This window comes from Ambystoma mexicanum, chromosome 7q, assembly GCF_040938575.1.
Source record: "Ambystoma mexicanum isolate Mex_15411 chromosome 7q, UKY_AmexF1_1, whole genome shotgun sequence".
In the NCBI taxonomy this organism is placed as follows: Eukaryota; Metazoa; Chordata; class Amphibia; order Caudata; family Ambystomatidae; genus Ambystoma; species Ambystoma mexicanum.
The window spans coordinates 1,091,248,495-1,091,262,452 of record NC_090941.1 but is presented as its reverse complement, the minus strand read 5'-3'; the positions used below and the strand labels follow the sequence as shown (position 1 = coordinate 1,091,262,452).

The following is a 13,958-nucleotide window of genomic DNA, read 5'->3' as shown; positions in this document are numbered from 1 at the left end:
TATTCAACTGTGATTAAATGTGAACTATTTCAAGATCTAAATTACAAACAATAGTATAACTTAAGAAACCTTTAAAGAACTAGGCAAGGTTCACTCTGGCCAGGCCTTGGAAGAATCCTTGATCTAATAAGATTCCCACCGCCAGCAAGGATGCACCCTCTGGGGTCCCTCCAAGCAAATGGGTCTTTTGTGCTGGGAGGGCCGGCGGGTTTACAATTGCCTGTGCAGCTTACTAGACAGGCTACACCTCCCCTCACGAGGCAAATGGGGGCCTGGCTTTACTGAGCCAGAGGCACTGGAAGGAAGGGTCAAAGTTTGAGCTTGCTTTGCTCAGGACTCATTACAGGCGTTCATCTTCCTTAGAGGGGAAAAACATAGGACAGCACGTGGGTCAAAAAGGGAACAGTTATGCAGGCTGGGCGAGCCCACCTTGTGTTATGGGGGGCTTTATCAGACAGCACAGGAGTCAAATAGGTATAGTTAAATGGAGTGGTCAAGCCTCTCCTCATGTTGCGGGAGGTTACATAAGATAGCAGATGGGTCGAATAGGTACAGCTATGCAGACTGGAGGAGCCACACCTCATGATACGGGGGGGCTACAACAGAAAGCACGAGTCAGATAGGTGTAGTTATATGGACTGGCTGAGCCTGTCCTCATGTTAAGGGGGGCTACATCAGACAGCACATAGGTCAAATAGGAACAGTTACATGGGCTAGCAGAGTCTAACTTCCTGTATAGAGGGGCAACATCAAACAGACTGCCTTGCAATAAGGACTCTGTGAGTTGGTGCGATATAAGCATTAAACGTATAAGTAAAGGTCTTGTTTACATGAAGTGCACTGTAGAGGCACCTTTAACATTGGGTGTTGAAACAAAAATGGATGCACAAAGCTAAGACCACCCAGATTTGATTTATTTTACATCAGACAGTCTACAAACTAAAACGAAAGTGGATTCACAAAACTAAAATCATCTAGATTCGATTTTTAACATCGGGCACTATGCGCATTAAAACAAAAATGGATGCGCAAAACTAAAATCACCTAGATTCAATTTTTTTACATCAGGAAGTCTATGCATTAAAACAAAAATGGATTATTGAAGACAAACAACTCTAAGACGTGCATGGCAAGGTGGTGTTGACGTAGTGGTTACTGGAAGCTAACATATGATAGTCAGGAAAGTGTGTAGCAGTCAAGGTGAACAAGGTTTGTGTCGCAACAAGGAGTATCACACCTTGTGCCTCATGGCTGCTTACCGGGCGAGATAGAAGCCTGATGGAAGCCGCAGTGTTGTGTGTCCAGAGTGAGTTTTGCCGGGAAGCCCTCTTTCCTGCTCAGACAGGCTTGGACAGGGGCCTTAGTGTGGGCCTTGGTGCAGGGGGCCGGCTTCTCACCTGCCAGCAACCCTGATTTGTGTTCTATGGTCCAGGCCGGCCAATCACTGAAGCTGCAGGCCAGGCTGAGTGAGGCACTTTCAGTATGCAGAAAGTGTTGGCCATGTTGAAGGTGGTGGGCCAGGCGCAGCACAAAAAGTGTAATAAGTGAACATAACACTTTTAAATTAGTCGCCCAAAGCCATCTAGGCCTACCTGCTGTGGCGCGTTAGCTGTAACCTCAAGGCACTGGGCCAAGAGCACAGTGGGAGGCTGAAAGCGTGCACCAAACTGATGGCCATGCATCCTTACTTGCCCTTGTTAAGTGCCCTACCTGTTATAAGAATGTTCTTCCTTTTCAAAGTTCTTCACTCACAGCATCCGCCAAGCAGACCCGAGGTGGTGCAACTCACTTCCAGAACGACCTTTTCTCGCCTGGTACTTTTCTTCATGTCATTAGAGTTGCACCGAGGATTCCTACTTTGGGCCTCATCACGAGTTTATTACCGCCGGATTTAAGGGTCTGCCAAATCAGAGCTTCAGCGGATTTCTCCCCAGCTCTGAAAATTACCGCCACGGGAAATCCGCCGGCGGTAAAAGCGCAAAAATTCCCCCCTTGAGCCCAATGGGGAATGGGGCATTCCCGAATGGGCTCAGTGGGGAATTCCATTACCGCCAAACCCGTGATCCGGCGCTAATAGCGCCGGGGGTTTGGCCGTAGGGCTAATACCGCCGGCGTTACCCCCAACTCGTGATGAGGCCCATGTATGCCGGAGAGGAGAGGAGGAATGTAACTTACATTTTCGTAACTCCCTTCGCCACTGCCAAGCAAATACTCCAGCATTTGCGTCAGCATCCATTTTCATGCAAATGTTGGGGATTCCTATGGAATACGCTGTTGTTTGCACCAGCAAAAGCAGGCAGACTCCATTGTAAACAAACTGTCCAGCATACATGGCAGGCAGGCAGCGTTTACTCAATTTGCACAGCAGAGTGCAAAAAGGCGGCCTACATGTGTGTAGGGCACCTTTTTACCCTCCTCATTTACACTTCACTGTGCAAATGAGGAAAATACAGTGGCAGAGACTGTGTACGTGAAAATGTATCGTCCTGCCGCCGAATTACAGGAGACTAGAAAATGAGCTCCTTAGTATTTTATACCACTAATTTTGTGGACCATAGACAATTATCTCTTGACTATTTTCAACTGGTGTCACTTTTTCATGCACTGACTAGCATCTTGGGCGTTAAACTTTGAGCTTGGTCTAAGCTACCAAAGGGAGAGCTAAAGGTCCCTCACAGAGTCCTGGCTTACCTCAGTGGTTGTAGTGTATGCTGCCATGCCAGGGCTGCTGTGGGAGCTCTGCTAGACACATTAAGCTTCTTCTCACTTGCAGTCAAGCCAGGATGCTCTCACAATTTCCCACACACACAGGTGGACCTTCCTTGCCAACTCTCCCCATCACTGAGTTGTCTAACTTTTTTAAAGTCTGTTTGTTCTAGGCTTGTTATAGCTCAGCTTCATCCTCAACCAAAATGTGAAGCTCTGCCCCTTTCAAATATGTTCTCATTGCATGAGTAGTAAGGAGCAGACCACAAAGATAACTTGATATTGGGGTACTCATAATGTGTTTTATCCTCAAAGTGAAAAGGGGAAACACAAACCCAACAGATAATCCAAAGTAAAAAGGAACTTCCTGGTCCTCTGTTTAGATTGAATAGGAATATTTTGAATCGCAAACAACCCTCTCTCTTGGAGGTGAAGCGGTTCTCTTCTGGGTCTGAGCCCCCTTCAATTTCTTGAGGATGACCTACAGGGTGCAGCACCGCTCAGGAGGGCATTGTCCTCACAAAGGAATAGCTCAAACCTTAGATAAGGAACCTTTTCGAAGGTTCCTAATCTAATGGACTGGAGGTCCAGCGCCATTCCCTGCTCTCAAGGAGAAGCAAAGGTTCTCAGTCATCCACTCAGGATCATGTCCAGCCAAAGCTCACAGCCTAAGGAGTTTAAGGACGGCTGCATACTTCTTTCACAAGGTTTGGCTTCCAGTTGAGATTGGGGTCTTTATCTTGGCTTGGACCGGGAGCTTGCATTATCAAGTGAAGTGATATGTTTGCGGCAAAGACAAGGCAACGGTCTGACAAGCTACTTGGGCAAGAGCTCAAGGGTCAACCCCACCCGCTTGCCATAGGCATATTTAGCAGATAAGCACATGTTGGTATTCGCCCGCCCCCCAATATGGCTACTCCTGGATAGAGGCTCTAGCCCTTTACTTAGGTCAAAACTAGCAAGTGTTACTTTGTTTGTGCAGGTGGCTTTGCTAGTCTCACCATTGTCTGGGATATAGCTCACAGCCTGCCTCCACTCACCCTTTCTTAAAGGGTTTTAGGGGGAGTTCAGGGAGCACTTCTTTTCCAGTCCTTAAAATCAGGCTACCTGGATTATACAGTTCTACTGTTTTACAGACTTGGCTATCCTCAAGCTGTGGCTCAACTGGCGCAGTCTACTCGCCTGCCCACAGGTACATTCTACCTGGCCCCTTGGCTTGGCCACATCACTGCTCTTTCTCCTTTTATTGTTTTCTCTCTCTGGTCAAAATTCTCTGTTAGGAACGATGACTTCTGTCACTGCAAATCAGTCAGCTTCTGTTCCCTTTTATACTCTGGCTGATTGGGTGAGTGAGTGATTCAATGTGGTTTCTGATTTGTGGGCCTGATTTCCTTCCTTCCTTCCTACTTCATAACCCAGGATTGGTCCTGACATACTAGGTCCACCTCCTCAAGAATTCAACTGTTGGTTGTTGTAATTCCCTCCATTATGGTGCATAATTACTCATTATTGATTGGTCCAATCTCAGGTCCTGTTGCCCAAAGAAATAAGTATTCTGTCCACCATGTTGGAATGAGGTGCCAGAGAAATGATGACTGGGGAGCCGGCACGTAGCCCTCCCTACTTCGCTGACGGTAAGCAGGTCCTTCCACAAAAGCACTGCATCAAACATGAGTATTGATCGCCTAGATTGTTGGTGTCTGTTCGGAGATTGTCAAGAAGCCCCAATCCAAAGTCAATGCTGGAGTCTGCTTACCTGGTTTAGACTCAGCACAAGGTCCCGCTCCGCACATGGACCTGCACAGCTTTCAATAAAGCAGATGTCAAATCATTGTTTGGGGCAGCTCTTTCTTTGCAAGCTCTTTCACTCCATCTTGCCCTCTCTTTACCCTGGATGTCATCACTGACCCAACGGCTGAAAAATACCATGCACCTCCATCTGCACAGATGGGGAAGGTCTTGCTGTCCCACTCTCCTTGCACCAACAAAGAATGCTCGTTAGCTCGCCCCAACACACTAGAATCTTAACTACTGCAGTAGATTCATCTTGTGACTGTACTCTCACTTTGCAAGCTATTCTCAGACCTCCAGATTATGCTAGCTAGCCCCCATCCCCACTTCATCTCCTCTTCTTGCCATACAGGTGAGTTTGCCTTCTGCTTCTCCCCCATCTGTTCTAATATAAGAGGCACTTTTACAACATTCACGACTCTCTCCCCCACCTCTTTCATTGTACACACTCTACAATAATTTTCGTACATCAACACAACTGAACTCATATCCATTTTCCGATCTAACAACCTCACTTGTGCTCCAGTGTACCCATTTGCACCAAAGACAATTAAGTAGCGTCACCCCTTACCTGCTTTTTCATCTCCTTTATTCAACCTACCGCTAGCCCCTGGACCATCCCAGCTTGCTCCAAGATAGCTACCCTCCTACCCATCCTGAAAACAGCATATGCCAAAAACATCACAAATGATTACCCAGTTGTATAATGGCCTGTCTCCCATATGCCCTTCTTTTCGCAAGTCCTTAAACCTACTGTGTTCAACTGCATGAGACCCTACCTCGAAGTCACATAGAAACAACACAGGAATTGGATCTTGCCTGTACGGATACAATAAGCCAGTGCACAGAACCAATCATTTGCAAGCCAACGCACAAAGACGCTAGTTTCTCTGATTCTGGACCTATCCTATCACTCTTCCCTCAGTTACAAAGACAGTGGGCCTCATTCCGAGGCTGGAGCTATCCATGGAGTAAAGAGCACCATGGTAAGCAACCATGGAGCTATTTACTCCATAGAAATCCGGCATGGTGAATGGAGTAATTACCGGTCCATTCCAAGGTTGGAGGGACCGGTAAGTCCCCATTCACCATACCGGTTCCCCATCCCCATTCCTGCCCACATAGGGCTCAATGGGAATGGGGAAGGAGTAAATTACGGCACCGTAAATTACGGTGCCGTAATTTACTCCAAGGTCCCTTTGCGGGTTGGATTTTTAACGCCTGCTAAAAGCAGGCGTTAAATGCCAACCCGCAAAAGGGAACTCGGAATATGGTGGTAAGTGTTAACGGTCACCGTTGCCATTAACGGTGACCGTTAACCCTTACCTCCAGCCTCGGAATGAGGCCCAGTGTTCTTTCTTGCAGAGCCACGTGAGCACCTGGAGACTGCCCTTGGGCGGTAGCGGTGCACGGTATAAATCCACATAACATAAAATACTCCCTCAGATATCAAGAGACTTGCTTTCCAGTGCAGTAAAGTACATTAAACCCATTGCTATCAGCCTAGCACGTGCCACCAAACATCAGTGAAATTATGCCATATTTGTAATATACTGAGATGTATAATCTAATACACTGCAAATGACGTCATACCATAATCAGTCCTGTATTTTATGTCACCAACCATGAGCAGAAAGATTCACTGACTGCCCAACAGTTCAGGGACTGAAGCAAAGACAAAGGCAAATCTCAATGGTGGCTCAAGGGAAATCAGAACGAGCAAGTCTTTTGCTGCTTACGTTCGACATCAGTTGGGATTTGTCCGAAGAGGGTGAGGAAGGGCTGGTAAACAACACTACGCAGAATCCAGTCCAGGCGATCTTCATTGTGGACCAGGATGGCCTGCTTGGCAACGCCGTACGAGACGATCCACACAGCCAATAGGAAGAGGAAGAAGAAGATGTCCTTCATCTGGAAGCCAGAGAAACAATGTTTAGAAATCTGAGGGGGAGCCATGGGCTTTTCTTAGCACAGAGCTTGCATGCACATCAAGGTTTACCATTCTCTGCATCATGATGATCTTGGGCCCAAGGACTTTACTGACGGTAAAAATATGCATTAGACGGATGCAGAAGATGATGAAATCTAAAGACAGTAAAATTCTGCCCAAGTAGAGGGTGATCGAGAAGAATCTGAAATAGGAAAAAACAAGCCCCAAATCATCTTATTGTACAACTCTCATATAAAGAATAAGACTTCCTCCTTCTCAAGTCAATACATGACCTTGGGGGCTGACGCGTCATGGTCATCATTGGTCTATATTTCTTCCTTTCCTCATACAGCAGGCCAGGGGAGGAGTGAGTCCATGGGTGTCAGAGTGGAGTAATGGATCCAAAGAGATACTCTCTTCATCATAGCAGTGCATTTCAATGAATACCTTTGCCTGCACTTTAGGCGTTTGAAACACTTACGGCCCTTTTTTAGACACTAAGAACGGGGTCACATGAGTGGTGAAAAGGAAACATGAACAGTGTGCACGTCTATTCTGGCTTATCCTTGATATAATTCTCATCAGTGTGTCACATTTAGGGTTCTCCACACAGGGAAGAAGATCTGACTGAAGTCGCACAATGGTTTGTGAGCTTGTCAGGACTATAATGTTTTGGAACCATTTTTTGAACTTTGCCCTCATTCTAGGCCATTCTGCCCCAATCCAGATGTCCCAAATCTAGATGTTACTGCATTTACTGTTGCGCCCCCATTTTAGCCATGTGTCCCATTCAGATAAAATTGAGAAGAGTAAACATGCGTCACACTTAGAAAGAATTGTGAAGATTACCCATGTGTCACACTTCAGAGTGAAATGTGAAGTTTAGCCATGCATCAAACTTAGATAGAATTATGAAGTTTAGCCATGCATCACACTTAGACAGAATTATGGAGATTAGTCATTTGTCACAACAGATAGGACTGTGTAGACTAGCTGCATAGAAGAACTTAGTGGCTAGCCAAAGCACTAACTACCCTGCTTCTACTTCCTCAAAAACACCACCCAAACTATGCACGCCCACTGGGCTAGCCAACCTATACTGTAACACACATCAAACACAAGCAACACACACTTACACCAAACAAACTTGGGCCAAGGACCTTCCCCGTATGGACACAACAAGCCAGTGCGCACAACGTTAAACAACTGCCAATCTACACATAAAACACATACACGTCCCTACATAACAAACTGTCACATAGAAACATGCCAGGCATTGAGCCTTAAGTGGGTGGATACAACACGCCCGGGCGCACAACCCTAAATACCAGCAATCCACACATAAAACACACAGATACACCCCAACACAACAAACAGCCACACAGAAAACATCCCAGGCATTGGACCATACCTGTACGGCTACAACAAGCTGTTGAATGCAACCTACCCTCTGCAAGCCAACACACACACAGGCCAGTTTCTCCTGGTTCTGTACCTATCCTATCATTCTTCCCGTGCTATCCAACCATGTCCTCTTTCTTGCAGACCCACTTGAGCACCTGGAAACTGTCCTTGGGCGGTAGCGGTGCATGGTATAAATCGACATAACATAACATGACAACTTACCACTCAAAATAGCTCGGAGGCTGCAATTCTATTTCATTAAACTGATTTCATGCTCTGTTATGTTACTAATTAGCTGTAAAGTGCACCAGTGACAATAAAGTGGGTTATTGGTGCCAAGGTTAACATTGTGCTATTGAAGGAGGAAAAAAGAGGCAGAGACATTATTATTACTGTAGCGGTGCACAAGGGTCTTTGTTTCAGATTGTATTAGGTGTTGAAAGGGATCTCCACAGAGATTGTGTTCAGTGCCAGGAGAGGTCCCTCAAAAGAGAGGCATGAGAGGCTTGGCCACCCTTCTTGGTGATCTCAAGGGTCTCATCAATACCCTCATGGTGCCAGTCTTGGTACTGCAGCGGCAGCGCCCTGGTGGCGTATGTGGTGGTCCGCTTAATTATGAAGCTGGGGAAGGCTTCACCAAGGAAAAAAGGTGTGTGATGTGGGAGGATTTGATAAGGTTATCAACCCCACTCCCTCCCCGGGTTTCTTTAGAGGTGGAGGGATTTAGGCTGTTTTCATGGAAAGATGAGAAGGACCAGTATCAGGATGAGGCAACCTCGGGGAGGAAGCCCTGCCGCTAAAAACCCAAACAGAAGCTATGCCCAGACCACTGCATTCAGCCAGTATGGCCAGAAGATGGCCTAAAAATGCAGCAACAGCAGGAAAAGGCAGGAAATCCTCGAGTGGGTAAGCATACCTGCCCCCTTTGCAAAAATCCAGCAGGACTTCACTCGGTTCTATGTCTTTTTGTAGGTCGCCTTACAAAAAGACTTATTTTTTTCAGCTGATTTAAGGCGGTCTACAAAAGGTGAAACGGCAACATTGCTTTGCCCCCCTTACATGCCTACCCCCACCCTCTCTGGAGGTGTTAGTCTGAAATCGAGGGAGTACACCACCGAACCTCCCTCCCTCAGCCCCGTCCGCCTCTCCCAACATAAACACATATACGCAATAGATACACGAATACAAAAACTTACCGGTTCTCCCCCGACGGCGCATCCAGGTCCTGGCATGCCTGTCAGCCCCTGAACCACTCGTGTGCATTGCAGGGGCTGACAGTTCGGTTTAGAAAGACCGATCTGTGTGACCACAGAGCAGTCTTTCGAAATCATGGTCACAGAGCGGTCTTTCTAAACCGATCTATTTTTAAATCGTTTTTTTAAAAACGAGTAATTGATTTAAGAATTTTAGCTCAGGAACAAGGTTTCCCCCACGCATTCCTTCACTCACAGGGCTCCATCAATCCTATTTGGAATTTAAAACAAAGGATTTGGCAGACAGATAATCCTGTTGGCCCCATAAACCACCAAACACCCCGGAGCACCCTCAGAGGAAGAGTAGAGGCCCGGGAACTAGTCAAAACAAGTCTAAAGACTATGGAGGCTGCCGGCTTGGACTTCCAGGGAGCCCACCTGGGCCGAACAGCCACTTTTTTGAGGTCTGCCTCATGTTTTCCCTGAACAAGTGAGCTCCTAAAACAAAATGGCAGAGGGTAAGAATTGTAAATACCCATTAGTGCCTTGATAGCTTCCATAAAAGTGCATTGGGCTACTAGAGAGGTGAATCGGCTTACACCCCCATTGAAGCCAAAAATAAATATTAGCTGCCACCAGCCTACCCCCTAAAATCACTTTACAGACATAAAATCAGCCTATGGCAAAAGTGAGAGGCACCCCTGTGACTAGGCACCGTATAGGCAACCCAATACCATAAAGCTGAAGTAAGGTCATGCAGCATGTAGCAGCAGGAGGATTTCAACAGAAGTCCCTCGGACTACCAAAATAAATTAGAAAACCCAAAAAAGTCAAGTGGGTAAAAGCAAAACATGCAGGGTTCCCATAAATGAGAGTACAGAACCCCTCAAAAGGGAATCCTGCGCTAACAGAAGTAAATTTGCTGGTAGTCTGTTTCTGATGGTGGTTTGGGAAGGACATGAGCTTTACTCGCTCTTCCTGAGCACTCTACAAGGTCAGGAAGCACTTCAAATACGATGTGCAGATTAATGGCATGGTCTGCCATTGACTCTGTGGAACCTATACACAGTTTTACTTAACCCAACTGTATGGGCAAGCCTCTTGAGAAATAGCCAACAGAGCATGAAACTCACTACCAACCTGCAAGCCAGCCCCGTGATGAACAAGACGAGACCCAGAGCATCCATCTGGTTCCAGAACTTGCTGATATACAACAGGCATCTCTTCTTAAATCCCGTACCCTCCGGATCATAAAAGCACTGTGGGGCAAAGGAAACAGAAGACAACTGAAGGATATTCACCTATTTGCATGAACCCATACTCCAGAGACACCATAGACCTAAAAGTCTTGCTGGCAGAAGTGCAGTGTGGTGATGGCGCGGTTCTCACATTTTGCAAAGTGTGACTACCACGGCCTACACCGACATTTTTTGGGACTTTTATTTTGTTTCCCTTATATTCTACAATATCATATAGAAATATTAAAACTATTCACCAGGGATATTTTTGGCCGGGAAATATTCAACAGATTGGACTAATTATTTGGGATTGAATATTTAATAAAGGTCAGTGTCAAGATCCACACTGTGGGTCAGATAAAAGAAATAGTCCTGCCATCAGCCTTTCTCTTTCAAGCAAATTGTTGAACTGAGGGTACACATGTGGAACAGTTGTCAGGGGACATGGAGTAAGGATTGCATGGCAAGAAGTAGGTGTGCCCCAACATGGAGCAGGGCTCAGCAACACAGTGGACCCCCACCGCCACCGCAACAAAACCTGCTCGGTGCCACAGGTGAGTGTGGCTCTGCCCACCGAAACACACAGATTTAGGGCCTGATGTCTTAAAGGAGGGGTTAGTTTAACTTGTGCAACATTATTTCTTGAACATTTCCAGGACTGGATATGGGTTGGCTGCTAGAGACTTGGAGTTACCGGGCAGTCTGCAGGGGCAAAAACACCACATACTTGCAGAGAAAAAAACTCTATTAACAGGCGAGGTGTAATAATGTTGTATTCCTTTTTATGCATTGTGTGTCTAATCATGACACTGTTTTATGTTTCTTCTGATTGATGTTTTTCATGACAATTTCTTTACAGCTTGGACATTTTAGCAGAGATACATTTTGATGTATAAGTGCCAATATGAGACCACATCCCTTAGGGTTGTTAGCACAGCTTACGCGGCCTCAGTTGGAAGAACAGATGGCACATTAACAAATAGGCAAGGGCGGCTTTAGGCAGCTGGTTCTAAGCAATGATAATGCTGCTTCCTCAGAGACATCACTTGGCGTGGACACTTCAACAATAGAAGATTAAGGAATTGAATGTGGGGCTGGAACCCGGGTGAACCCTGGGACTGGAGATTTCCAGAAGGTTCTGAGTCAGGTCTCTGAAACCTATTGGGTGAGCTTTGTTTCTCTGGCAGTCAAAAAGAGTAGGAGTTTGGAATGCCTTCTGTAACACAGGTTTTCCACAAACATGGTTCTCCCATACGAACTGGAGTTTGTGTATTCTAGCACACACCCAACTGGGCTGCAGAATGTGAATTGCTGGGTGTCACAGAGGAAGCACTGACACCATTCTTGGGTACAGATCCTGTATACATCTTACACTAATAGATAACTTTGCGGAGTTGAACAACAGAAAGCAGGAAAAAGAAAAGAAAAGCAATGGATGGATATGCTGAGGAAATCCAGCACCCTCCAGACCAGTTTCTTAAAGCTCCCAACTTTGGGAGGTAAATCAGCTGGGTCACTGGGGCAGGACATTATTTAACGTTACAAGTATCAAACTATTGAGGAACCGGTTATGATTAGATACGAGAGCCAATCCTGACCCACTAACCACATCGAAAACATATAAATAATATTCTTCTGCCCCTTTAATAATGTTGTGCTCTACTCATAGGTGCAACAGATCTCTGCAGCTTAGCAGCTGAACTCACAATCCCTCCGTGGTTTTCTAGTATAACATTTTCAGAACAAGATCAACATGGGCAGGGAAAAAAGTCAGAAAAATGATAAGACCCCACTGATATCCTCCCTGTCTTTTACAATATCTCTGGAATTGCGACCATTCAACATAAGACATCTCGTTTCTGACTGGTACCCCCTGTCCCGCAGCCATCCTAACACAGACAAACACACTGAGTGGTATTTACTCATGATAAGGCCTCTTTCAGATATTTCACCCTCATGAAAGAAGATGGTACATGTCACTCTGAAGAAGCATTGGATTCAAAAAATGTTCCTGGTAAGGAAAGTCCATCACCAACTTCTCTGAAAGAGAAAGACCGACAATGGTTTCGTGCCACAGCAAGCTGGAGAGTTAAGGCCCTCTTGATGAGGTGCAGACGGCTTCTCATCCTCGCCCAGCTCAAGCACTGCATTGACCGTCATCTGGAAGAAGCTTCTGGAGATCAAAGTCTTAAGGTCCCATCAGAAGCCTTGCTGCTGCCTTTGACCTAGATGACTATAGAGCACTTCATCGTATCAGATCTCAGACTTAGTTCAAATGGATCCCAATAAGGACAACCTTGCACTGACCCTACCCTGCTACTAGAAGCAGCAAGGTGGACAGTAGGAGAAGAAGATGCAGAAACACCACAGCTGCATTGTGTTAGGAAAGATTTCCCTTAGGTACAATTTTCCCTCTATTTGTGAACCCCCCAAACTTTCTGCTTTCATTTGGAGTAACTAACCTGACTTTTTCCAGTGGAGCACAGGCTTCAGCTCTCGGCTGTCACTCATTCGTTATGGGGCAACTGACACGTCCTTCAGGGTGTCAGTACTGGGAAACTATGTTTCCCTTTGTTAGGCAGAATCCTATGCAGTTCCCTTAGGGAGCACTACAGAAGATTAGGACTACAGGTATATGCAATAAATCCCCTTTGGTATCAGTCTGTACCACACAGATTTAGTTGGTAGCTGTGGCTGAGCAGTCAGACTTATCTCAAGAGGAAGATGAGCAGTATTCAGGGTTTAGACAATACGACTACAATACTATGGAACACGCTTTGTATCAAAAAGAATATATATATATATATATATATATATATATATATATATATATTTATTTTACAGCAAGTTAAAACAGTCAAGAAAAGTATACACAACTCCCTATTCAAATTGTAGACATGTTAGAGCAAGAGTGAAAACTGAGAAAAACGGCACAGTGTAAACCAAGCAGAAATGGCACTCTAACAATTCCTTCAGAGAGAGGGAAAGGACAAGTTATACAGGTTTAGACTCTATAAAACACCAGCAACACTTCCCAAGGGGATTGTGAACAAGTTAGGTAAGGTAGTATTTTAGCATAAGCAAAACGTACGTGAAAACCAAGCAAAATGGGGTAGGAAAAGGAAAAGGGGAAGGAAAAGTTGGTTATAAGAGTTTAGGAGCACCAACGCATTTCTTGATGAAAAGCAATCTAGAGAAGGCAGTTGTAACAGAATTAGCCAGAGTCAATAGGCCTGTGCCAGAGTCAGTGGTACAAGGCAAAGTGCCCAGGATCAAACTGTTCTAGTAGCTGCAGTCAAGTCTTTGTTTAACGATTTGAAAAGGCGGATGCAGAAGGTAAAAAGATAATGTTAGACGATAGGGGCGGCCAACACAGAAGGTAAGTAAAGGATTTAAAGCACCTTTAGCAGTACCCAGCGAAACGGGAGGCCTGGCGGAACAATGTACCTTAAAAGTGGAAGAGGCTCCTGCGGTGGTGGTAGTTCCTGGCAGGTCCTGCAGTTTGGGAGATCCAGCAGGGGAAGAGAGGATCTCGTCGTAGAGGAAGGTTCGAGTTACTGCACTGCCCAGGGATGAAGCCAGCCGCGGTGCTGCCAAAACAAAATAAAAGGTATGCTCCTTTAAATCGTGGTCGTGGTGGACGGGTGCCTGGCTATCCGGTCTCCTAGTGCAGGGCACTGGCGATTCGACCAAGGC

At 45.8% G+C, this 13,958-nt stretch overlaps 1 protein-coding gene across 1 annotated transcript in view; it reads right to left on the bottom strand.

Moving 5' to 3' along the window:
• The window catches only part of LOC138528195 (transient receptor potential cation channel subfamily M member 2-like), a 679,103-nt gene that overhangs the window by 177,396 nt on the left and 487,749 nt on the right, over positions 1-13,958 (bottom strand). The window contains exons 18-20 of the mRNA XM_069639648.1: positions 10,165-10,283; positions 6,497-6,629; positions 6,237-6,408 (exon numbers count right to left, since the gene is read on the bottom strand). Of these exons, the coding sequence (XP_069495749.1) occupies positions 6,237-6,408; positions 6,497-6,629; positions 10,165-10,283 (424 nt within the window). The remainder of the gene's footprint in view (positions 1-6,236; positions 6,409-6,496; positions 6,630-10,164; positions 10,284-13,958) is intronic.